Raw genomic sequence first — 27,371 nt, forward strand, 5'->3', positions numbered from 1 at the left:
ATTGCAACTGTACATCCCAGACCAGTACTGCAGCACTCCATTGCTTAGACACAGCTCTATGCTCCAGCATGTTTTTAGGGTATGCAGCCAGCTCAGCTGTAAGCCTAAGGAAGATTTCCATCAAGCAACAAAACTAAACTCTGCACAAATATTTAACGGCTCCGAGACCTCTAAAGGCTTAAAATAATATGCATTTTGTGGTATGCTAGGAGCCAACCCCACACTGGTGATCTGCATAATGCAGAGTACTTGGCAAACACAGCACTGCAAATAAAGCATTGTTTTGCCTTTGTATCTTTGAATTCTTCAAACTAAAAGCTGAATGAAATACTAAGGCTTACTGTGCCTCCCCACCACAAGACAGTGCAGTAGCAGCTCGTCCATTACATTAAGTTCGTCTAAAACTTCCCATGCCTCACAACCATTTCTCATCCCCTCTCGGCAGATGAAATGCAACTTCATTTAAAACAAACCTAGGGTGAGTTCATCCTACCTAGCTTATTTTTCAAGCTGCTAAAACTACGCGGTAGCCCACTCAAAGAGAAAATTTCCCAGACAATGGAATCCTTTCAAACTGCACAGCCGACAGGATTCCCCAGTTGTCAGTTTTAGGTGCGTGCCAGCACGAAATGTTCTTGAATCCGAAATATATAATAATCACTCCTATTGATAATGTGAGCAGAAGCAGAATTACATCACAGTTAACACTTACCAAAATACATTATGTTTCTCATTAATCATGCAGCCAGGATCCCACCGCTGTGTATTCAGCATTAGCTCCCGCACAGGGCTGACATGTAAAACAGAGCTCTTTCATTCTACATTATGTGGAAATTTCCCAGCACAAGAAGCGTGAGTGAGCAGTGTGCCTCCTCAGGATGAGCGCTTTGCAGGCAGTCTTATCCCCGATACAATTCCTGTCTGATTTAGCGTTTACTCCGGCTGCATGCTGCACTGCCCATTCTTACTGTAATCTGACTCCTCCTTCTGATGTCCTTGCTGTGCCTGTGACATCAGGACTAAGAGTACTACAAACAGATCTTTTCTTTAACGGGCTCGCAACGACGTGCTCTAATATGCTGGTTAACCTAACGGTGGCTTGGAAAAAAAAAAAAAAGCCCTTCTAAAATTGTACATATTTTTTTTTCTTTTCTATTTTTTTTTTTGGCAGCAAACGCTTTCAGTGACATAACGTGCTCAATTACATAATCAATGAGAAAGACAAAGCGTATATTGTTAGTGTATTTTTCTTTGAAGGGCAGGCTCCAGGAGAAGCCCCGAGTGCCCTGATTCCCCAACTTCAGTAGAAGACAAAGATGCTTGGCACTTTGCAAGACCATGTCCCCCCTACGACTTTTTTTTTTTTTTTTTTAAATCAATACGTCCATTTCAATAAATGTTTTTAATCCAAATGTTGGATAAATCTCAGTCTGTTTCTATTTTTAAAAAGCAACTGGCAAATAGGTAGTTCAATTTCACTAGAGCTGAACTGATTTTTTAAACTACGTTTTCTTCGCATGAATAACAAATCGCTAGGATGGGAGATATATGACAGTGAGGATTTGTAATGGAATTTACAACCTTTCACCCTCCAGGTCTCCAGTTCCTTTCTGGCCCAGGTTGATAAGTCATTAGCAGCTGGTAGCTATGTTATTGTTCTGTGACAAATGGAGTGGCCCTAAGTTTGTTGTAAATAGGTCCCCACACAGTCCCTGCTGCTATACAAACTAGTAGCAACTTCAGGGGAAGAAAGACCAAAGAAATATTGAAATACTCTCCACCACATACAGGTAGTACCTTTGCATGGATCTGACACACACTGGTGTGGCAGCATGGCGAAGACTATGCAGTCTGTATTTGTGCATGTATTAGGTCTGTTCTATGAATCAATAGAGAGTATCGGTTTCTTGCTGTCAGTCTGGCATGTATCACTGATAATAAACTAAATAAAGGTAAAAAATAATGGGCAGTATGCTGAAGTGTTTGTTTCTTTCTAATAGGATCTAATGGGATGAATGTTTTCATTCTACAGGAAAGAGGATGACAGGTATAATTCATTTAAAGCTCCACTTATTTGTATAAGCTCCACACTTTTCTACTTCAAAAAGTGATGAGGTCCAATCACTTAGGGCAAAATTATCCCACCAGCACAGCAGCCAAGGAACGCTCCAATTGCAGCAGAAGAGTTAATAACCTTGGTGTGCATCACTGCTACACATCTCTCAGCACGAGCCCTACGCAGCATTGCTCTCACGAGGTTTCATGCTACCTGTATGCAAGTCACTGAGATTAAACACTGACGGGGGGAACTGAGGCATGAATTTAAGTCCTGTCCCATCCTGCCCCTCACTGGCAGTCCCACAGTTCTACGTTCTTCTCAGTGCCCTTTCTTGTTCCAACTGCCCCTAGGAAGAGGCATGCCTGAAATGAGAGATACCTAGTACACAGATAAACTCCCAAATAACCTTTGCTTCACAACTAAAAAGCACATAGTGCAGGAGCATGCTTTGAGGCCATAGTGTGTGAGGGAGGAAGACCAAGACTTCTTGTGTGGTTCAAACTGACCAACAGCAACTTAAAGTTGAACAAATCCTAAATCAAAGTGAAGAAAAACCATCTAGAAAACCCCTGGGGAATAAACAGAAGCTGTCTACAAACCATGGCCTGCATTTGAACTAGAGGGTTTGGACAACAAGTAACAGAGGGTATTCATGGCACCTTCCTTTCCTCTACTTCATCATTACAATGCTCATCCACTTCTACTGTACAAGGAAGGACACCTCACTACCGAAAATACTACCCTAAAAGGCTGGTTTAAGATACCTCAGCTGAGCCACTCTGAGCAGTAGGTATAAGCTACTATGAGAGCCTTCTGCAGCACAAGCATTCCCTCCCCTCCCTTCACCAAGGGTAAAAGCTCAGAGAATCAATTTGCTGTGAAATCCTTCAGCTCCTTTGCTAGCTCCGAAGTGCTTTTGCAGAGACGCTGCGTGATGTCCTTTAGGACAGTCTGCACCCGAGCCCAGCATTTGCCTATTAGGCTGTGTTTACCTTATCACAGAAGAGCTCAGGATCATTCTGCCAGGAGTCAGACCCTGCGAGATGTAGGCTACCTCCACTCTTGACATTCCTCCCAGCTGATACGCTTTGCTGATTTGTGCCATCAGCTGGCCAGCCAAGAGCCCGGGGTACAGATGACTCGTGTCTGTGTAGAAGCACCATTAAGGGTCAGGCAGCAACCATGCTGCCTTTAAACATCCCTTCTTGAGCTGGCTGCTCTGTTATGATACAAATCTGGTGGAGCCCGGTGGCAGGTCAGCTCCTCAGGAAGCATAAACAGCAAAGTGCCACATAGACCGACATATTCTTCACCACTTGGTTCAGAATGTTACCTCCAATTTTGTTTTGCTGTTTAGGATACAAAACAATCAGGACCATCTTATTGCATCTTATTTGTATTCTTACAAGAAGCATACAATCAAAGTAGCCAAAGAGGAACTAAGACAAGAAGTTTTCTTTAATTTCTTTGCTTTTCAACTATGGAACAAATGCAAGGTAGGAGGGAAAGTCACTGGTGGTCTCTCCTGGAAAGCTTTCACAGCCCAAATTCACGTACTCCATGCCAAACTCTGCTTTCATTTACACACATACAACATTAATAAACTGCAAAAAGAAGTAGAGTTCGACGCAAGGGACAAAGAATGATTTTTATTCCCAGAGTGAGATATTGTCACTGTTAGTGAAAGCAAGGATTAGTTTAGTAATTGCAATCCCAAATGGCTGGTGTTTTAACTCAAGCACTGAGGACTCTGCTGAACATAACTGTGGGGAAGCACAGTCAGGAGCAGCAAACACTTCTGTGCATCTGGAGACTTGAGTAGACCCAGTCCAGGCATGCAGGATCGTGCAGAATGAATGAGCAAATTAGCCCATGATGTCAGCCCATGGTGCAAACTCTCAATCATCGACAAGCCAGCACAGGCTAACCAGCATTTAGCTTTGCTACAGACGCAGGTCAACTGCAAAATTATCATATTTTCATGCATGGTTCACCTATAAAAACAAACCCCCAGAACCCTCGTGATTCAGCAGTAGCATAAACATAACATGAAAAAAGCACCTTCTGCTAAAACAGCTACCCTACACCCTTATTTCTAATACTAGAAGTAGCTTCTACTCCCTGAAATCTTCTTTCCGAACAACCTCCTCCTTTTTTTTCCAAACAGAATCTCCACCTTGATTTCTTCTGCCTTTCCTCACCTTGACAACCCCACTTTGGTAAAGGGTTTGCCAAAAAGGGCAGATTTTCAAAACGCAGACTACCGCACAAGACATTACCTCCTTAGAATAAACAAAAAGCAAGCTGAGAGTACACATCCCAGAAGTAGAGCACATACCTTACATTTCTCCAGAGCTGGGAAAACTACAGGTTACCCCCCATGCCTGATTTGGTCTAGAGCCAGAAGGCCACTTCATGAACTAGCTGCGCTATCTACGTTTTCTACTGATTTTTATCTATACACCGATTTACACAATGCCTCCGTAGTAAGTATTAAAACCACTTGCAGGCATGTCTGTTGCAGAGACCAATTAATATTTAATATTAATGCACCCAGTTAATTCCCTAGGATTCCTGGAAAACTCTCTTCCAGTCTTGAACTCTCCCAGGAGACAACTAATATTAGATTTATACCCAGACTCCTACCAGTTGGCTTTGATGAATTTCAATTAGTGAGGCTGACCACAAACCTTCTCTTGCAAACACAGAAGCATATCGAGGGACTCTTTGCTGGCACAAGTGTAATAGTAGGCAACAAAATACACTAGTGACACAACATTTTAAGTTTATGCATCATGTGTAGTAGGTTAAAAGATCTCATACACTTGAAAAGTTTCCAGATTTCCCTAAAATAAATTTTATCTACTGTACAGAGACAGCTATTAAGAATAAACAAAGTATTGTTATTGTATTCGTTTCTGAAAATAAAGTGAGAGAAGCAATCCAAATCACGCTTGACCTACTAATTCACCAAAAGCACCCCAAAACTAAAAGACTCTTGAAGGTAAAGTAGGGTTAGAACTTCTACACAATTTGAAAATTTATGTATTGCAGATATTTCATTCCTATTAGTACTACAGTAACCACAGTGCAGAAATAAAAAACAGCAAACAAGCCACAGTTTCATAAGGTTCCAAAATTAATTGAAAGTGTTTCCAAATGCACATATTTTTGTGCCTCAAGTCAAATATACTAAATACATTGGCCAGAAATTTGGTTTGTTTTTGTTTTTAAGCCATCTGGAGTAGTTTAAGACATACTACACAATAATGCAGATTTTGTGATTCATTACTAATCTCTTGAGGTTACACTAAAGGATAAGAAAGGAAGGAGCAAGTTACGTCTGTATATTTTAACTAGACATAGAAGCTCATCTTTGGTTTTGCACGTTCTCCACTGGCTAAAACTACCAAATGTGTTTTTTACCCTTGACTCAGAAGTGTCACTTCTGGAAATCTGCAATATTTGTCACCATGAATACCATTTAACTGCAGCAGTACCCAAAGGAACTCTGTACCGCCACACATGAATACAACTGGAGGAACTTAATTAATCTTCCTGTCACTTCCATGATGCTTTTCATTAGTTTAGCTGCTATCTGATCAACTGCTCCATTCTCCATTGGAAATGGCTAACCAGAACCTCCTATAAAAGTGTTTTCAAGAGGTAAACAAAGACTCACCTTTGATTCTGAGAGCCTTTACAAATCTTTGCCATACAGACTTTATCAGTTCAATAACAGTACTTGCACTGTTCTTTTTAAGCAACTGGGATTTTCTACATACGAGGCTTAAGAAATATAAATAGCAACAATATGTGGTTTTGTAAGCTTAAAGCTAGTACTTCTAGTATTTGATAGTTTGAACACAGATGACATGTGGCAACTGAAAGGTCATATTTTTCTGAATTTCCTTCCCATGGATATGGATAGTTATTAAACAAACAAACAGAATGCTGCCAACATAAAACCAAACTGACATTTTAAGCACTATTGCTGTTTTTTGTTTTACTAAATGCCCACTCCTGTCATCTTTTGCTCCTAAGCATGTGACAAGATTTAAGATAATGAATGTGAATGAATACACAGCTGGTGCAGAAGCTTCATGGCCTATGTATATTCGTAATTTTAAAGTGAAAGACGGTCTTAAAAGCAGATGACAAGACTGAGAAGCTTGTCTGAGTCCATGTCAAAGATATTTTTTGCACACACACACAAAATCTATTAATTTTTTCAGTCAAAGAATGAAAACTGGAACTGTTTTCAACTCCAACATGCATAGTCCTTCCTTTCTCTCTCTTTCCCTTGTAATTTTATTTCTGTACTGCATTCAGTAAAATTTGCCTAACTAACATGGGGTTTGAGTATATCACATGTAGACAATCCATCACTACCCTTGGTGAGGTGAAAAAACTAGTCAGCATTTCACTTTTTTTGTCCATCTTTTCAACACTTTCTACAATTTTGCAACATAACTTTTAAGATTCATCGCCAAATCTAGGCATTGTATTCTCACAATTTATAAATCTGTAATACATAAATTTAAATTTATAAATCCAGATGTTGCACTGACAAATTCTATACAGCTTTTGCACTCTAGATCCACACCCCCCCCCCCTCTCTGATTTACAGGACGCAATATATTAGTAAGTCCAAACTGCATTTTGCATTTCTGATTGTAATGTCAGAAATGTACCATGAATTGGCTAAATTTGGTATGTAGAGGATCTGTCTATTAACCCCTTCTTAAACAGATGTGTACATGCCTTCTGCTGTATAGTACGTTTGTTTAAAAGAAAACAGTGGCCAAAACTATGCACATCTGTGATTTCTAAAATCATTTTTATCAATCAAATGACAAGTCTCAAGTAACAAAACCAGGTATTACATAGTGAAATGGTCTGTTTATATTACCTGTTTTAACTGCCTGTTTATATTCAGTTAAACTAAAATAACTAAATTTTAATGCATTATTAATTAGACACCTTTTCATTTTGCTCAGAAATGATAGCAATGCAATTATTGCATAGGTATCAGTTACATTTCAATACCAGCAAATCATTAGCACCCCTGTACTCCCCTATGATTTCACATGGGTGGTTTGGGTTGGGGTTTTTTTTGGAGGGGGGGGTTGTTTGTTTGTGTTTTGTTTGAGGTTTTTTTTGTTTGTTTTCCATTTGGTTTTGGTTTTGTGTTTTTTTTCCTTCAAGAAGGTACATCAATGAAATGGGGATCTTCTCAACAAATCTTTTAGAACTCTTGTGAAAAAGTTATCCAGGCCTACTGATTTTAAATAGTCTTTAGTCCAAGTAGCTGCTGCTTGACATCTTCCTTTCTTTCTTTCAGGCATTTTGGAAAGAGCCTCAGCACACTCATGACATGAGGACAGTATCAAGCATTTTTCAAAATACAGAATAAAAATATTTATTTAACACTCATGTGGCTCTTTCAAATCACTCGTAACAATCTTACTATCTCCATCTAGTGGCTTATATTATTAGGATTTTTGTTCTTAATCCACTAAAAACTTTTTATTGTCCTTTGCCTTGCCAACCACAGATTTTTCATTTCCTGTTTTTTGCTTTCCCTATAGATTTTTCCATACTTCTTACTTCTCATTTATATTGATTAGTATCCACTTCCTCTTTTATCATTTTCATCCAAGCGGCTTTTTAATTTCTAGTTGCTGTCCTTATTTTGTGGGTGAATTAGAACAGACTTTTAGCCAAAGTTTTCCATTTTCTGAACATGAAATTACTTTTTTTAGTCACCTGGTGAGCTCTAGTTATTTAAGGAAGCGTCAATTTTCTTTCCAAGCCTTTCTATCGTTTTCTTCCAAAACAGTTTGCTCCCAATTTTCCTTTAAGAAGTAAAACATCTTGAAACACAAAATACATAAAAGATTTTATCTGTATTCTGTTTGCTTCTATAGAATATAATCAAATCAATTTCCACACTCTTATGTCCCTAAATGGAAAAATTTCAAGATACGGGCATGAAACAACACTCCTTCATTTTCTTGATGCTGTACAGAGCTGTTCAAAAATGAAAAGAAAAAAAAAAGTAGCAATGCAGTATGATTTTAGGTTTCCCAGTGATTATGAAGGCACCGAGCTGTGATTTCAATAAATAACTGCAAGAGGAAAATGCCAGCAGATGCAGTCCCAACGTGAGTGGGTGCAGAGCAGCTTGGGGTTTGTACTGGGTCAAAGTGAGCAAGGCTGCGGCGTAGTCCTACAGCCAGGCAGGGACACAAACACTGCCAGCTGCACAGCACTACAACTGCTCTCCTGCTTCGGACAGCTGAGATGCTTCAGGTGCTGCTGCAAAGTGTCTGCAAGGTGCCAGCACCGCATCTGGAACTAAGAACAGGCAGGAGCTTAGGGCACATCCAGCTTTAACTATCTAAAAAGGAGGCATCTCAACTAAACTAGCCAGTGCTACAGGTGCCTCTGCGGGGAACTCATCCCATGGTAAATTGTTAACGGAGAGGAAGTAGAGCAGTCCCTCTCTGCAGGTACTTTTCTCATTCCACGGACTCGGAGAGGGTTATCAACATTTAACTTAGGTTAGATGATGAACTTTCAGCCAGTTACAGATAGGCAGGAGAAATTTCATCTCCAATGACTATAAAACAGTTTAACTAATCTCATAGAAAACATACATGATGTGTTTGAATTCCTTTTTAATATCCAAGGAAAAATTATTTTGGCCAACACGTTGCTATCAAAGGAAATGATAGTCAAAGGTGAGTAAGCTGCAATCCATCAGAAACGGCCATGCAAAGAGGGGAGGAGGACAAAATGGCAGGAGACGAGGCACTAATTTGAATGTATAAAAAGATGCAAGTTACAGCTTAGTGTTCAACTTTTTATGAGAAAAAATTGATACTGTTTTTATTCACACTAGCGCTGAATTTGATTCGCATGTCCATGTGTAAACATTTTACAGTTCCACACAAGCTTCACAACAGAGTGTAAGAAATGAATCATCATGAAGTGAAAATATCAGTGATATTTATTTTTTCCACAGTAGATCTCACTGTAAGTAGGATTTGACTCGGAGACTGACACCTAAGTTTTTATGTATACATGTGGGTGCCTACCTGTGAGCTGGATGTCTAATTTCCCATCACAGTCAAGAAAGTCAGAAGAGTTCTTTGTCACATCTGGAAGTGGACACCAACTTTCGTTGGCCAAGTAGCTCTCCAAGCTCCATTAACTATACTGACTAGAATTTCACCGATCAAAAGTGGAACTTAGACACCTAATTCACTTGTAGATAGCTATGCACACACACTTAAAAATACATACTCTGAGAAACGCGAGCTGAATCCCAGCCAAGGCTTCCAAACCTCTTAAAAGATCTGGGACCCCTGCAGATCACTCATACCCATTGAAATTCAGCTCCATCTGGGATCATCACAGCAACTACCAACTGTGCTCAGCAACACTGTGCAGCAATTTAGAACAGAACATGAAGAACACCTGCAAGTGAAACCAGCATGACATTTATACAAAAAGAATTGAATTATCTCCTAAGGAATTAACTATAACATTAGCTTCCCCAGTGCTTGAGAAAATTTCTTGGGCTCTTAAATGATCATGCAGTGCCTCAATATTTCACCCTATGCAAAAAAAAACCCCAAAGTAAAAAATGTCTCAGAAATGTCTGGCACAGAGGAAAGTACCACTCCTGAATGACCAAGCTGGCATCCTACAATAGCCATGTTCCACTAAAATCCCTGTGGATTAATTTATGCTAATCATGCTTACCTTTAAGAAAAAAAAATGGGAGCATGTCACAGAGTGAGTGGTAGATGATATAGCCATTTAGTGTAAATAGTGAAAAGAAAAAAAATGTTAAAATCACCCAGAAACAATTGATTTCTTTTAAATTTCAAATGCTCCAGTACTCTTCTCCCAGAAGAAGCGGGGAGTGGTGGTGGAAAGTTACTGCTTTTTTAGCACTCTGCCAATAGTGTTCAAATACATTCCTACCTGGTTTATAATAATTAACAGCAAAAGGAGAGTTTTCGTCTCTGTTCCCGCCTTTTGATCTTATTGACAGAGTCTCCTGCCATTCTAATTCAGAACGACATGTACAGCAAAAAACTCCTGTCTGTATCTGTTCCTGACTTTCTTGTTACATCTTTTTCCTGTACGGTTTCCTTTTGATCTGCCATACCTCTGAATTTAATTATCTGGTTTGAAAAAACCCTGCCATAACAGCAGCCTATAAGTAATTCTGACTGTTTCCCACAGCTGAACAATTGCACTGTATCCCAAAGCCAAGCTCTCTCCAATATGCACTTTTCAGAATCCGTCTCAATACAAATACTTTGCAATTGTATTTATGCCAAAATAATTAGGAAATTAATATTTTTGAAACATGATAGCGTAAATAGAGTACTGTTGCTATTTTTAGATAATTCAGTGACTTGATTTTTAGTCAGTTTGCCACTCAGTACCTCTAAAAAGCCTAGTTACTCCAGTTGCCTAAATATGGATGTAAAATACTGGACTAAGTCCTTACCTCACAGAATTTTTTCTTCTCTGCACTATATAGACGAACAGTATACCACAGATGAAGGCGTACATTATAGGTTAACTTCATACTCCTACAAAGCATTAACAACTGAAAGAATTTCAGCTAGGTTTGAAAGCCCCGGCCATATGTCTCTGGACCCTGTAGATACGAGACAACTGTTCCAAGCATACTGACTGTTGAGGAACTCATCTTGGACAGAACGACCGTGTTATGCCAACGCCATCTCAGTGTGGGGGTGTTAGAGGAGGAAAAGCCGGCTGTAGAGTTGTAGGGGTCTGTATCTCTGCCCAGCACTGAGGAATGGTCTGCAAATAGCAGAACAGAAGATGAGTTTTTCATGAAGATACATGATGGTATGCTGGACTGCTATGCTCACTTCACCTGCAGATCCTCTGCTTTCTCTGTGAGACATTTATGGTCAAAATTTTAGCAGGTTACAGTATGGTTAGTGTTAGGAATTGTCCTTAGTAAAGTCCTAGTGGGTTCCTGCTCGTTGCTGCAGGGCATAAAAATTTGTCATAAGTGGTTACACCTCTGTCTTCTGGGCCTCATAACTCTTCTAGTCAGGTTAGAAAACTTTTTTCCCTATCTTTCTTGAATAGCCCAACCAATGCATAGGGGAAGAATAAGAAAGAACAACAGTTTTAGTCAAGGTCCTCGGGGAGGGTCTTCTACTGGGTAGAAGTCCATTGGAGCCACCTGAAAGATGAGCACGTTAGTCCCAGCTGGAGGTTAACCAGCAGTCCTTCAGGCTACCCAAGGCTCATCTGCCTTATGCAAGGATTAATATCCACGGTTCCACAGTAAATGCTCTACCTCCTATTACCCATCCTCATCCATTCATTACAAGAATTTGGACTACTGTCTCCTAGACACTTGGCGAGTGCTTTAATAAGCTTGTGATATTATCAATTTCTGTCTGATGCTATGAATGTTTAGATCTACAAATAAGGACTCCACTAGGACAAATGGTAAAAGACCGCCTTCAGGATAGCGCTCTTGTGTCAATGGGTCACCAAGGATAGGGAAGACTGAAGGGAAATGCCTTAGTCTGAATCAGGACAAACAAGTAATTAAAACTGTCCCCAACATCCAGGTAAGCTACTTATTAGGCTACTATGGGGTTTTTTTCCTTTGAAAAAAATGCAAGCACATGTTAAAATACAATTTTCCCGACTCAGAAACTTTACCAAAAAATTGGTGGATAGGTTCCTGCTAATAGGTATTTTTTTGATAAATAATAAAATGTTAGGTGCCAGGCTGGGAAAAATGGAGGGAGGCAAAATACATTTTTTTAAAAAATATTATTGATTTATTGACTTTTCACTGGAGTTAGATAATTTTTAATTTAAACAAAATTAAAGAGATTCAGATAAGCCTAAAGCTTAGAGCACAGTTTAGAGGCTTTCAGGTAGTATTTTATGATGAGTACTTTCAGGGTTTCTTTAGAAGAAAGTTATATATAAGTAATACCTAGCAATATACAAATAACAGCCTTAAAGAAACAGATTGTTTTTTACATATTATGTGACTACGTAATCTGATTTTCCAGTTGAGAAGCAGATAAACCACTGGTTTAGTCCTGCTGTTGCACATACTATGTATTTCACAGTTTTTCTGCTACAGTCTCTTGGCCTTTTGTAAAGAGTAATTTTAAACTTTCCATAGAATATTTTCTAAGAGAAGGTCAGATCTGAGAGGCTACTAATGGATTAGCCTTTGATCTTTTTCCTTGACTTACGTACATTCAAGCCTGCTAGAAGATTTTGTAAAATGACAAATGCAAGAGTGACTGACTGAACAAGAAACACCTATTACATTGAAAGGGGACACAACAGGAGGTGCAACTGTTTTTACCTGAAAATCACAAAATATTTAATTTATGGAACTTTAAGAAAGGCAGATGTTAAACACCACTACTATACATATGTACATACTTTTAAACATATCAGAGATACCAAATTGTGAGATAATGAGAGCATATTACATGAGTCAAAGCACGTACATTCCAAGGGAGGCATGATTAGTCATTTCTGATGACTGGCTAAATACTATAAATATCACTTCACTGTCAGTCAGGGGTCATACCATGAAGTTGTTAAGGAACAAATAAATCCTTTCAAGAGGGGCAGTTTGACTGTAAAGATTCTCCAGTAGGAAGCATCGCTATCCAAATAGTTCTCTCCCTTTTTAATTCTAGTTAAAGACCCTTTCAACTCAGCAAGCTAAATGAACCTCGCTCATCAACAGCAAAACATTGGCACCTTTTGAGATGTCCTTCCACCAGTGCCAAGATATGCTTCACAGAATTAATCTTTCTGTACCCTGACTGATGAAGTCCTAATTTACCGGACTTGAGGCACTCGTAATACAAAAGGATCAAGGGACATCAACATTTATTATATAACATGAATATTTTTGCAAGAGCTGTTGCATTTTCAACTAGCTGATCTTACAAGATGGGAAACAGTATATCCCTGTTTTGCAGATGGAATGTGGCTTTAAAATATAATTAGAGAGATTAGTCAGAGACAGTAAAAAGGCTGAACCCCTGGAGCTCTTGACTCTAGGGCAGCATTCAGCTCACACTGTCCCCCGTCATGTAAACAATAAAACCAATTGTGAGAAAGCAGTGTACATAAAACCTGTACTCATTTCTCATACTGCTGAAAGAATATAAACAAAATGGTTTACTATGTTGTAAGAAAGCACTGACTCACATATTGCTTACACTGTGTTCACTTACACGTTTGGGATTTTGGGTTTGAGGTTTTTTTCCCACAAGACAAAAGAGTAATTTTCTCCTGGTATAGCTTCAGTGAGACTATGGAAGTTACATTGCAGTGAACTTGACCCAAATTGTGTCAGGAGGAGGCTGTCCTGCTAATAATGGAAAAGGTCTTCTGTTCATTATGTCACTATTGAGTAGTTTTCAAAAAAACGCTTGCAAACAATTGTTGTCAGCTTTCAAATGTAATTTTATAATACTCTTGCGGCCTTCAAACATGCTACATTTTCTTCCTTATCACCACATTAAATCACATTGCCAATAATGTCTTTGGGATGAATTTGAATTCTTCAGGCTTGAATTTAATTACATTATGTAAACTAGAAAATGTCTTCAGTGTGCTTTGAGGGAACAGCTTATCTTGGCAATTGTTAAATTCTGTTTTGTTTAAAATATTTGCATTTTGATAACTTCATTCTGCTGCATACAGCATTTATTGATCTTTCTTAGGAATCCATTTTCAATATAGTGCATTGTATTTATTTTCCGTAAACCCTCGACTGGAGCATATTCTTACACAGCATTTAAGGAAAAAATAAATGAACAGGTCTTTGAGAGCATCAATATTTTGTTTCATAGCAATTATAAGATAGGGATATGCACCCCCATGTTATTTTTTTTCTCTGGACCCAGTACTTTAGCATACAGCCCAGAATATAACAATATTACCTTAGTTAAAATTCTTCACAGCAGAGATAGTTATGTGGCATGCTATCTGTGTATGGAAGTTTTTTTCTTTCTATATTATGACTTGTTTACTACTTAATTTGACTCATTCAGCATATATTTTGTTCTTGTGGGATTTTTTTTTTATTTGTTTTGTAGGGGTTTTAAGGGGATTTTCTGGAGCTCTCTTTTGTCCCTTATCTCATGATGTCTCTCTCTTCTTCCAAATCTTCTCCCCTCCCATCTTTCTCCCTTCTCTCTCACACTCACACTTATGGCAGTGATAACTGCATTTTCAGACACAATCAAAGGATATTATTTTCCTTCATATTTATTTCACAGAACACAACTAAATGTGGAAGCATTTTACAGTCAATCAAGCCAAGTCTGCCTTCCACCTGCAACTGAATGAAGCTCTTGAAATGCACGAAAGACCAATTCTAATTAGGAGGATCGTAAGCAAATATTACATAGAGTTTTATCATCTATCTAATGAAAAAAATATATACATCTAACAAAGGCGTGCAGATTTTCACATCCTTTCTAATTCTTAAACTCTAGGAAACCAGATCAGTATGTGAAAAATCTCATATCACAGCTTGATGTTAGCAAATGAGTAAGACAGTGTTTCCAGCATGCAATATCCATGGCCAACCATTCTGCAAACTTCCAGCGAATCTAAGCAAAAACATTGCCATGAAAAGTCTTCCTTAATAACACCACCACTAATAAAGGTCTGGCTCAAAAGTGTATTATTGCAAGTAATAGCATCCTGCTAATATCTCAGCTATTTTTCTAAAGACAATACATCTCCTCTTCAGTACCCACGCTAAATCTCCCTAATCAGATTCACTGGTAGGGTGGATCTCAGATAAACAACAGAAATGAAGGATTATTGCAGCCACAGCGTGGAAATTTTGATCAGCTAGATGTTCCCATGCAGTAAATAGTGTTCAGCTGCACACCACATCTGCTCTGGCACAAATGTGTCCAAAAAGGCATATAGGTTTGGCCAAAAAGGGCACTTTTTACACAATTTTGGATTCTACTAAATTTTCAACAGTTAAAGTATAGGCCAGACAGTTTTGGAAGCTTTCTCAGATGTGGAGTATACAGATGAGCAAACATATCAGTATGTTTATAAACAGATCCCATTGCAAATATTGATATTCAAGTATTCTATATGCTTTTGGGATTTGAGTTCTTTCATGAAGTGTTTCAACCAATTTAAAGGAAAACTGGACGTCTTACCACTGTCTTCAGTATCCACACCATTAAAAAAAAAGTCATGGAAAACAATTTTAAAAAAATAAATATAAGCTTGGCATTGTTTGTTTGGTTTTTGGGGGGTTTTGGTTTTTGTTTTTTTTGGTTTTTTTTTGTTTTGGTTTGGTTTTTTTTAAGTTTTGTACTTGTAATGTTTTTTTTTCTGTTTGTTGTTTTTTTTGTTGTTTTTTTTCTTCCTGTATTAGGTCATCTTACAGAAGACATGCAATAGACTAAGCACCAGGAATAGCTATTCTTTAAAAAAGACAGAAGAATTTCATCATTTGCTGTCAGAATATGCTATAAAGAAATATGCTACATGCTTGATTTTGCGCAACTGTCTGTCTAAAAGTGCTCCCAACAGTAAGCAGGGGTATATAATTTTAAGAGTACGTAACATGTAAGCGCACATGAAGGCATGACAGACTCCAGCTCCCACTTTCTTCAGGAACTTGACCACTTAATTTTTGTTAACAGCCACAAAAAAAATGCCCAGGTGGCTTATATCAGCTGAGCAACTCTCTTTGCACCTAGATAGTTGCCATCTAAATAACCATAAAATCCTTTGGCAGTGTTGGCCTCAGTCCTTACTTATAATCTGTACAGAGAGAGAGCTGATGGCAAACATAAAATGACATGTAACATCTAAATTGCATGTTTCTGTTTAATTTCTCACATATTTGGAAACTAGTCATGGCACTGAGTAACAGATTTTCAGCCATGACCAGACTCTCTGTATGTGAGTATGGTTCCTATAACTTTAGCAAAATATTCTTTATAAATCTGGATCAGAAACAAAACCTTCTGAAGAACATCTGCTGCCTCTGTTGAATCATCTCATGTCAGGTACTACAACTCACCATCACAGTGGTGACTCAGGCTGACATGTGGACTGCATTAGCTCCAGTGAGGATATGGGAAAAAAAAAAAAAAAAGCTTCTGACAAACTCCTTTGAACTAAAAGGGAATTCTCCAGAGGAAAATAAAAGAAAAAAAATTAGTTGCCAAACTTGGAACAAACACCTCATACAGTAATACTTATTTTGTTATTCAATGTTACCTGTAAAACAATAGTCCACAAAATGGATAGACAGAGTTGTTGAGAGTCCACGTAGCTTGCTTTCAAAGCAATGTAAACATTTCATCTACCTGAAGCATACCTTACATGTGAACATAGGAAAGCCTGCATCTGCAGGTTCCATGAACTCCAGAGAGTACATTAGAATACCATTGAGCAGCCTTAGGTACTCATCTGCATCTGAGCTAGCCCTCTAGACTTCCCTTATTGCCAGTAGAGACAATAGGCACTCCTACAACTCCATCAGCTCAGCCTGTGATGAATCATTCCTTGGAAGTGTCTAGTCTGATTCTGTTCCCCCTCCTATGTTAAAGAAAGAATAAACAATTAGGTTGGGCGTACTTCTGAAATGTAGAAGCCTAAATTTCCTTACAAATCATCTCTCCCCTCCTTGTGAATATTGGACCAGTGCATGAAAATCAGCCTTCAAGCCAAACTTACACAAACAAGCCCTTCACATAAGCTTGCTTAAATGCACAGATTATGACAACTGCTAGTGGATTTTTTTTTTTTGTCTGCCCCCTCTATCTCTCTCTGTGGACAAACATTTTTGCCATCCTCTATCAAAAGGGGAACCATAACCGCAAAGTTTATTCATCTTCTCTGTCACTGGATGTATAGGTTCTCTAAAAACCAGCAGATTGTTATACATTTTTATTGTGCTCCCAATGGTGAAGAGAGAAATGGCAGGCCTGCTGGCCTTTTAAATTTCCAGAACAGCTGAAGCCATGCCACTGCATGATCTCTGCGTCTACTTCACAAGCACTCTCCAAGAGCATGGTATAAAAGAATAACTTAAGGTATGTAGCAAAGAACAGAATGGAGCATAACCTATAGTCAAAAAGTTCTCAAAAGTAATTGCTCAAAGAAGTCAGGAAGGCTCACATAAGTGGCTTTTATACTGATTCTCTACAAATACAAAGTTGATTAACTTGAGCTTGGTATAGTAGTACATGTATCAAGTAGCTACAAAATTGCTGTTAGCACCAGCAAGTTACTTGTGCAAAAGATACGGAAAAGTTTACAGTGATAAGCTGTGCAATATGAATCCAAACATAGTGTACTTGAAAGCAAACAGTGAAACCAACAATTACAATGCATGTCTGTTTTGACGTAGGCACAGAGTGGGATTAACATCCATCACAGTCTTCTGTTCTCATGTTCTCATGCAGAATCTGGGGAGCCAACAGAGCAATCCAGAGATCTGCCTCGCAATAGGATCAAAGGAAAGAAAATAAAGAAAAAAAAGCCCCCACAAAACACTTTTAATATTGTTTTGGAAGAGGCAGAGAAGACAACGATTTATTAAATACAAGCACATAGGAGAGAGCCTCCAGAGACCAGTTTTATAATAATTACTACCTCTACTGGCACCTTCTTGCCTTTTAAACTTTGAAGAAAAGGATGTGGGAGAAGGTCACGCACAAGAAAACATTTGTCATCCTAAAGGCTCTCCTCCATTTCTATGATAAAATACTTTATCTTATAATACATTGCAAAGCAATGGACTTCAGTTCCCAAATTATGCTCTGTTAACATGAATCATACTGGAAAAGTGCATTCTCGTTCTCCCCTCTTTCAGGTCAGTAACCATTGTTCCTTCACCTATTTCATTTATGTGAATTTTTGGTTTCTGTTAATGTGAAAAAAAAACCAAAATAAAAACAAAACCCACAAACCAAATGCCTGGGGACAAGCAAGTAAATACTGTACAGGAAAACTGAACAGCCTCTTTCTGTTATGCTTGCCTCCCACAGCAAGCTATTTCATAGGATCCAGTCAGGACTGCACTGGCCATTTGCTGCTATCAGTATGATTTTTTTTTTCTGGCCTTTAGCTTTCTGCCTGAGGGAAGGTTTCTCCCAGGAAAAGTGTCTCACAAAATACTGTTGTATGTTTAGTTTACCGTTCATAAATGGCACTCAGATAGACAAATGCCACACTCACTCTAGGAGGCCAATTTAAAATTTCCTGGTTCTACTTCCCATTCCCAGTGCAACAGTAATGCTGATGCTACATCACATTTCACTGTGCTGGATGCAGTCCCTGAAAGAATGTCCATTTTAAATTGGCAGAGACTAAATGATTAATACAGTATTGATTGCAAAGGAGTTTGCGAGTAGAGAGTTGCCAAGCCATTGGTTGCCATACCTTATCAACAGTCAGCTCTCTGACAGATTCATCTGATGCCTCATACACATAAACTACCTCATACATTCTTAAACAAGATTTAATGCATATTCTTCAGATGGAACAAGTTACTGAGGATAAAATATGTGGCCATCAAAAGAAATAATTTTTCCCTATGCTGGAATTTCTCATGTAAGTATATAATCACTTGTATTCTGCCTACATGACTGCACATTGAGAGTTCATTAGCTTTATATGTAATGCTCTTACTTCTATTCATAAAACCACGCAAGAATTCAATACAAATACAGTTTGTGTGTAAGTCTAAGCCATCTGTAACCCATCTTGAATTTAAAATTCACCGTTGAATTCGCATGTGATGCTGTTGAGCCAGACTATGCAAACCATTTTAGAGCAGCCTTAGGATAACCATGTGATAACGATTAAAGAATATAATCCAAAGTGGCTGCTGCATTACAAGCCACAGTAATTTCTGGCAACTTCTCTGTTGCTGCTTATATACAACCACATTAGTTTTAAACATGCTCTTTCTTTAGAGGGAAACAGTAGAAATGAAAAATAAGAAAAAGAAGAATTAGATCAAACACTTTTTAAATTTCACTTCCAATCTAAGGCCACCGTGAAAGCCCCAGCCAGCTTTAAAGCCTTAACCTAGGAAGCATCATCTTTCACCCTGCTGAATGTTAGATTTGGGGACATGGATTTGAAGGAAATTTTCAAGGCCATTTTCTCTATCTGAGAAGCTAAAGCCCTTCCTGAAATAATTTGATTGACATGCATAGACTGAAAATATAGATTGTAGGCAAGTCTTACAGAATACATTTTTGCCCCTAGCAGACATTATAGACCTCACTATGGATTTATCAGGATTACCAGACTAATTTAGCTGGCAATCTATATTTTTTGTACAGGTGCTTATCAGTCTGGCATAAGAATTTTATCACTTAGTACAGTTTGGGTATTAACAGCTAGCAGCTCTTCAGAGTATATTTTTCTAGTACCAGTTTGGTTTGGGGGATTTTTTATTATTTTAAGTAAAGACAAAAAGTATCACTTATAGCACAAATTCCTCAACTATAAAGTTGCCACTAAGTTCCCTTGAATCAATTTTCCAGAGAATGGCAATTATTTTCAACACTGTTTCTCCAGTTTCTCATTTTTTTCCAATACACTTACAGGGATTAATATAAAGTTTCAAGCAACAGACAGGCAGAGCTAAAACAAAGTTAACAGTCGATTTCTTAGTGCGTAATTCAGCCAAGTTTAAGCATTTCCTTGTGGAGTCATTAATAATCAATGCTGCTGCTGATATATTGATATTTATCTCTGCTGTCTGATACTAATCTCCATACAGCACGTCATGAGTTTCTTTGGAGAACAGGGAGAGATTAATTTCAATTAATGAGAAATTCAAGTTCAATGCACCTTGTAGCCAGATGACTCCTATTGATACCTGTTGGTGGCACTCAGCTGAATTCTTACAAATTAAGGTAAGAGCCCAAATGTCTGCTTCTTTATTCCAGTTTTTCATAATGCAACTCCATTGGTTTCCATCGCCAATAGCACTACAATTTCATATACGTATATATACACATCTATTCATAGATGTGAGCAAGTGAAAATTGTCTCCAGCATGAAGGTAGCACATTTTGGTCTGACCACTTTTCTTATTCATTAAAATCACTTGATTAATCTTTCATTGGTGCTGCATTAGATTATGAATCAAAAGTCTCACTTCAAAAAACATAGTGTCTGCCCATTAGACACATTTTACTGCTTTAATGTGGAAGTCTGCACTTTACCACATGTCTTAAAATCATACATCCACTCTCTGTCAGTATATTGTCTCAGAATCAAGCTAATCTGGTACAATAGTGGGGGGGAAAAACCCCACCCTTTAAAATGCCTCCTATTGTGCAGTAGCAGTGTGCTGGAACAGTACTGCACTAGCTGCAACAGAATAATAAGGCTATTTATATCTTTAGTGCTTGATAACTCATACAACTAAGTTACATCCAAGTAATTTTGGGGGCATTAAAGCTTTTCAGCATCTGCAGAATAAAAGTATGCTAATGAACTAAACAATTTTTTGTATATATAAATGAACGTTATCTTTCAAACCAGAACCAAATTCCCTAGCTAAATCTCTGAATATAATTTCCTGAGTTTGTGTGAAGTACTCCTTTATGTATGATTATTATTTTAGTAGCTCTGCTAAAAAAGTAAATCTCTTACATTCATTAAAAACTAATAGTTGCATTTTAAGAACATTAGTGCAAATACATTTATCCATATCACAAGGAATCAGGCTATACTTTGCTGACTTTCATTATCAGAAAATAGTCTCATTTGTCCTTTTTTCCAGATGACGTTTTGTTTACTCAGTTATATTTTTAAAACTAAAGCTAAGAGCAACTGTAAAATGTAAATTAAACTCCATGTACCATTACCCATGAATCTACAACAAGCAAAACTTTTAACTGAGTTCTGCATTTATTACTTTTTAAAGAAAAAAAAAAAAGTGGTTATTCTCAGCAAATACACACAGGTTATGACCCAAACGTTCATTAAGTTCAAATAACAAATATTATGATCTCCAGGATTTGGACGAATTTCTTTCTTGACTTCTACCTTTCCAAGCTACCTGGCATTTAGCAACAGGCCCAAAGCAGCAAAATACCTCAATGCTTGAAGAACATCAGAAATGAGTTTAATACACCTCTATAAAACAGGAAAATAAAGCACACATGGATCACAATCCAACCTCCACTAGAGCAGATATTTCACGTATGAACAGAGAGAAAATACATAACAAATTAACTGTTAAAGGAGTCTACCTATATGAAAGAGTCAGCTTGAAGAAAAATATTATTTTGAATATTTTGATCCCCAGATCACCAGATGTGGTAAGTTGTTGTTGTGACTGCCTGAGGTGCACTTGAAACTGCGGCATTCCAGACATTCAGGAGGAGTTTTCTTTAGATGTTATCACTTACGAAAACTGAAAGTTGACGATTTTCTCACTTATATATATATCTATCTATCTTTTTTTTTTTTTAAACTAAATTCTGCCATGTTACTCAGATTTGAACTACGTGAACAGACCTACTGTGTGTTAGCACTCATGATTAAAAAGACACAAGGCAAGGTGAGTAATGGCATCAGAAACTGGCCCCTTAGGTTAGAAACATCAGTGTTTCATATGGATGTATACAAGTATGCAACTAACAAAAGTTACGGTGTTAAAACTTATAGTTAATGCCAAGTTTGCTGCCTGGATTATTCATACCCTGCATGATTTCTATGAAAAGCTATGGACATGGTAGAAACTGTAAAATTAAGAGAACAGTTGTACAATCAATGCTCTTATTGATTTTAGAAGACTGATAGCAGTCTTGGAAAGCTGACAAGGGGGAAGCCACTGAAGCCTGAGAAATGGACTAATGGCACAGCAATAATCTGAGAGAAGTCAGCGAAAGGGAAGAGCCGTGCATCCTCTGATAAGCAGCATGAGACAGGTTACAAGTGCCAAAAGGTGAGGGCAGGGGGACTCCCATCCCTGATAAACCGACAGGAAATTCTCACTACGACGGCTGCTCAGCACAGCCTGGAACAAGGTGAGCACCTCCCTTACACAACTGGCTTCAGGCTCCCACTGGGAGGTTTAGCATCCCACAAAGGGGTGTCTGCCAGCTGAATTGCCCTCCTTTGGCCTAAGGCCAAGATTTACCTCAACAATCCTAAGCAATGCAAAGGAAATTATTTCACCTCCGATAAACCCTAAGGCTACACAGATTATTTTACTTCCTCACGTTACAGCTTTTTTGTAAATTTGGCAATCATGACTATAAACTTCTGCTTCCCCTGAATTCACAGTATATGCTTTTTTAACCTATAAAACTTGATTAGTGTGAAAAATGAATGCTGGTCAGCTGATAAATACACAACACATTAACTGGGTCCACTCTTTCCAGAGAAGCAGAGTGCTGTGGACAGACAAACCCACAAGAGCCTGCAAATGAGTCTGAAAGTCTCAGGAACTGCAATATGCTTCCCATCAAGCTGTAAGAATTAGTCTGAGGATGGATTTATCAAGCCCTGGAGGAAAGTCTCCCCTCCTAGGTGTAGCTCTGTGCCTTTGATAACTTTAAAATGAGAAGAACCAGACATGCCACATAAAAAAACTTGCAGTGAGAGGACCTGTAACTGTTACTTTACTTTCTTTGCTCAGGAGGGAAGAGATACAGGATTTGCTACAGTTCCTTCTCAAATATAAATATACTGTATTTCTTGTCCCAGCTAACCTCTCCTTATGTCCCCTGTTGCTCTTCCCTAAACTGTACGTTAGAGATAACACGCTGAATGTGCTGTGCATTGACTCTACCTCTAGCTTTGATGAGTGCAGAAAAAACTTACAATGATTCAAGGCATGATGAAAGGGACTTGACTTACCCTCTCTGGTGGGTTGACCCTGGCTGGATGCCAGGTGCCCAACAAAGTTGCTCTATCACTCCCCCTCCTCAACTGGACAGGGGAGAGAAAAATATAATGAAAGGCTCGTGGGTCGAGATAAGGACAGGGAGAGATCACTCAACCAATTACCGTCATGGGCAAAAGACTCAACTTGGGGAAATTAATTTAATTACCAATCTAATCAGAGCAGGATAACAAGAAATAAAACCAAATCTTAAAAAACCTTCCCCCCACCCCTCCCCTCCTTCCTGGGCACAGCTTCACTCCCAAATTCACTACTTCCCCGTCCCCCTGTGCTGCTGCGGGGGTGAATGGGGGTTATGATCAGTTCATCACACCTTGTCTCTGCCGCTCCTTCCTCCTCAGGGGGAGGACTCCTCACTCTTCCTCTACTCCAGTGTGGGGGCCCTCCCACAGGAAACAGTCCTCCACAAACTTGTCCAACGTGAGTCCTTCCCACGGGCTGCAGTTCTTCATGAACTGCTCCAGCGTGGGTCCCTTCCATGGGCTGCAGTCCTTCAGGCACAAACTGCTCCAGCACAGGCTTTCCCACGGAGTCACGGCCATCTTGGGGGGCACCCCCCTGCTCCTGTGTGGGGTCCTCCACGGGCTGCAGGTGGGCAACCTGCCTCACCACGGTCTTCCCCAAGGGCTGCAGGGGAATCTCTGCTCCGGTGCCTGCAGCACCTCCTCGCCGTCCTTCTTCACTAAGCTCCGTGTCTGCAGGGTTGTTTCTCTCACAATCTCACTCCTGTCTCTGGCTGCTCTTTTCACAGCAGTTCTTCCCCCTTCTTAAATCTGTTGTCCCAGAGGCGCTACCACTGTCGCTGATGGGCTCGGCTTTGGCCAGCGGTGGGTCCATCTTGGAGCTGGAGTCAGATGGGCATCGGCTTTGTCAGACATGGGGGAAGTGTCCAGCAGCTTCTCACAGAAGCCACCCCTGTAGCTCCCCTGCTACCAAAACCTTGCCATGCAAACCCAATACACCATCTCATTTTCAGGTTTGCAGCTAGCCACTTCATAGAGGAGAAATTTGTACTTCCAGACAGCAGCACTGAGAAGGTGGAAGCTGACTTTCAGTAGGTCAAATGAGATTTTTTAATTTTTTTTTTTTAATTACCATCTTCACAAAAGGCCAAAGGACATTTAAATCTTGCTACTACTCATTATTTTAATGTCTGATCATTTGGTTTGTATGAGGACGGTTTTTTAGTTTATGCACTGAATCAACTAAGATGACAACCACCTGGTCTGAGCTTCATTTAGGTTAATCCTAGAACTGCAGAGTTTTAAATGTGCATTTCTTTAGTACTAGCTGGAGACAGTATTCCCACACAATACTCAAAGCATCCCTAGGGCTCTAAGTATCATTAAGTAGAATGAAGAAAGAAAGAAAGAAAAAGTCAACAAGCAGATATAATAACAAGTCTTACATAAATTACTCCCTATACTAGCCAGTTGGGAGGAAAATTGTGTTGTTTTTTTATTTTTTTTTTTATTTAGGCCATAAAATAGTCATCAGTGTGTGTGGTTTGGGAGCCTGACAGTTAATTAGATTCCAAAGTTTGTTTATAGCTTTCTTTCCATTTGATTCCTCCTCTTCCCTTAACTTGTCACCTGCCTTTGGACATCTATGGAATTTTTCTTAATGTTAAAAATAGGAAAAAAGTGCCTTTATTTGGTGTGTTGTAACTTGCTCTTCTCTATCAAACTATCAGCTATTAGGAGCAGCAACCATCATCTGTAGGAAAGAACCACTAAAACATCAAGGACATTTTAAGGTGCTGTGGAAGTAATTTTAAAGAGAAGAAAAAACACTTTAATACTCTCAAATTTATACTGTGACCCTGAGCCTATTTTAACAGAGAATGACAGGAAGGTACCCGACAGTCTAAATGGGAATAGGACAGGACCCCAGGGAGGATTCTAAATTCTATGTGTTTTCTGTATTGAATCAATGTGAAGTCTTCCTTTTTTGTAGTAAAATATACATAGTATGTTTTCAAATAGTATTACATATCATACACACATATATTGAAGATAAGAAACCAAGCAAAAGTGTTATTAATGCAAAAGTGAATGGACATGTCTCAAAATGTAACCAAAATAAAATATCCACTCCCAACAGTGACTCATCCCAATGACATCTTTTTCCACCTGCATTTTGTAAGCACATTATGTTTACACTATGAAACTTGGTTTTAAAACGTCGTGAAAAGCTTACTTGACTTGAATTATGCTAAACCATGGATTTGGAACAGTGTCTTCATTATCCTATTTCCAAAGTTGCAGATAAAATAATATTTGAAATATAGCTAGTGTAATTGCTGAATCATTACTTATTATAAACCCTGCCAGTAATCTAAGGTCAGCACTCTCATAACAATGAAGTCTTCCAGTACAAAGCCTGTAATAAGGATTTCTTTGGTTGACATTACAGTACTTAAAACAAATGGGCAACCTTAAAGAAAAAATAGTTTCTAAACTTTTAATCCTGCTCAGATATGCATCCTCATCCATTCTCAGGCTTTACTACTCCTATGACAGCATTCAATCCAGCATTTCCAACAATACTGCACTCAAAAATTATTTACTCCTAAATTACCATACTATTGTTTTTTCCTACACCTTCCCTCCCACGCCCACATTTGTGATCAGCCTGGCATTACTAGAAATTTTGTTTTACTATTTTTATTTATCAAAAAGCCATTCAATTAAGTGATAAAGAAATACTCTGAAATTGCTATCTTTATCTTGTACATGTGTTAATTTTTATTTAAACAAGTATCAGTAAAGAAGTATTCTGTTGTATTTTATGAAGAACCATATTTATCCCATAGACTCTCATAAAATAAATATAGAAAGCTAAAGACTTGTACAATTTGAAAGGCTTGTCCTTTTTTTAATATTCTGCTTTGGAAGAAGTCACCTTATTTCTAGAGCATAATGATATATTTCTTTTGCTAAGATTAAGAGTTTAGTTTCTAGACAGTATGACTTCTGAATGACAGAAACCATTTCAAAATGACATTAAAAAAAACCCAAACTTTTTATGAGCACTGCAAATAGGTTGAAAAACATCAAAATAAATAACTACTCTTGAGTTAAAAAACATTCTGAAACATTCAAAACAAAATATTTACCCTTTCCATTATGAAACAACTAGAAAGGCTTTCCAAGCATTTTTAAAGACAATTCTTCTAAATTAACTTTCTCAGCCTATCATTATTTTCTGTTTTACTGATTCAAACTAATATTAAGAAATTCCTCTAGAAGAGACAATGTGCTCCAGTTTTCTTGTAGGTTCTCCAGTCCATATCTTGTATGATCGTGACTTTTCTTCTGAGATGGCCTCAGTGAAATATTGAGACCATTGTAAAAAATTTTACTTATTGGGAGGAAAAGAATGCTTACACTCTATGCTTGTAAAAGTATCGACCTCCATGAAATTTCAGTAAAGCCCAGACTGTAGGAATTTTAGTGAACCTCTGTTGGGAGTATTTCACATTTCCTACTCTAGGGTAGCGGCTCTGTCAGCTATTGCCCAATTAACGTAGAGCTTGAATGGCAGTCCATATGCAGGATTTGCAGAATCAGGAACCACCACCAGACACTCCCCTTACTACCAGGAGAACTCAGTGCAGGAGTCAGAGAGGAACTGCCTGAAGACTTCTTGTGTCTCTGCAGTTCTCAGCATCCTGGCAGGGTTCCTTAGGAAATTTAATACTAAGTATAAAACCCACTAAAATGAACTGGTAGGATCTTCAAGGCTTTTGAAATCTGGATCTCAATTGGTCTGCTGGAGCCTCAGATTAAATGACACATAGAATAACCTATACTAGATGTTCAAGACTATTGTATCCAGGATAGAGAATCTTGTGGTTTAAATTACGAATATTAGCTGTCAATCCTTTTCTTATGAGTCTTTTAGATTGCCTGAACAACCGAGGATGGCGTAATCATGTTACACGCTCACTGTATAAATGGCAGTGGTGAGAAGTGAAAGTCGAAGCACAGACAGCAACACAACCATTTGTTTAGAAGATTCAATTACCACTTCCATACAGAACTTGATTCACTACCATTTCTGACACTGTTTCCTATTCTTGCAGCTCAAAATTTATGGGAAGGAGCTTTTGCTTTTCACTAAATGGATCCAAACTGGTAGACTTCCTGTCACTTAAAAAGCATGCAGTCAAAGGCAATGTTTAAGCAACAGACATTTTCAAATAAATAATGCAAAGCACTCAAAGCTACCAGTGTAGTTGGCAGAGACAACGTACTGTTTATATATCCTGTCTGGCTTGACTCAGCGAACATATTTGACTTCATATGCAGTACA

General features: G+C 38.4%; 1 protein-coding gene across 3 annotated transcripts in view; it reads right to left on the reverse strand.

The window, feature by feature from the left end:
• The window catches only part of ZNF385D (zinc finger protein 385D), a 445,996-nt gene that overhangs the window by 175,906 nt on the left and 242,719 nt on the right, over positions 1 to 27,371 (reverse strand). The window contains exon 1 of one of the 3 annotated variants that reach the window (XM_075052177.1): positions 713 to 972. The exons of the other annotated variants lie outside the window; for them this stretch is intronic. Coding sequence (XP_074908278.1) covers positions 713 to 734 — 22 coding nt within the window. The 5' untranslated portion in view covers positions 735 to 972. Of the gene's footprint in view, positions 1 to 712; positions 973 to 27,371 lie in introns of those variants that run through there. 3 annotated transcript variants of the gene reach the window in all.

This window comes from Buteo buteo, chromosome 2, assembly GCF_964188355.1.
Source record: "Buteo buteo chromosome 2, bButBut1.hap1.1, whole genome shotgun sequence".
NCBI lineage: Eukaryota > Metazoa > Chordata > Aves > Accipitriformes > Accipitridae > Buteo > Buteo buteo.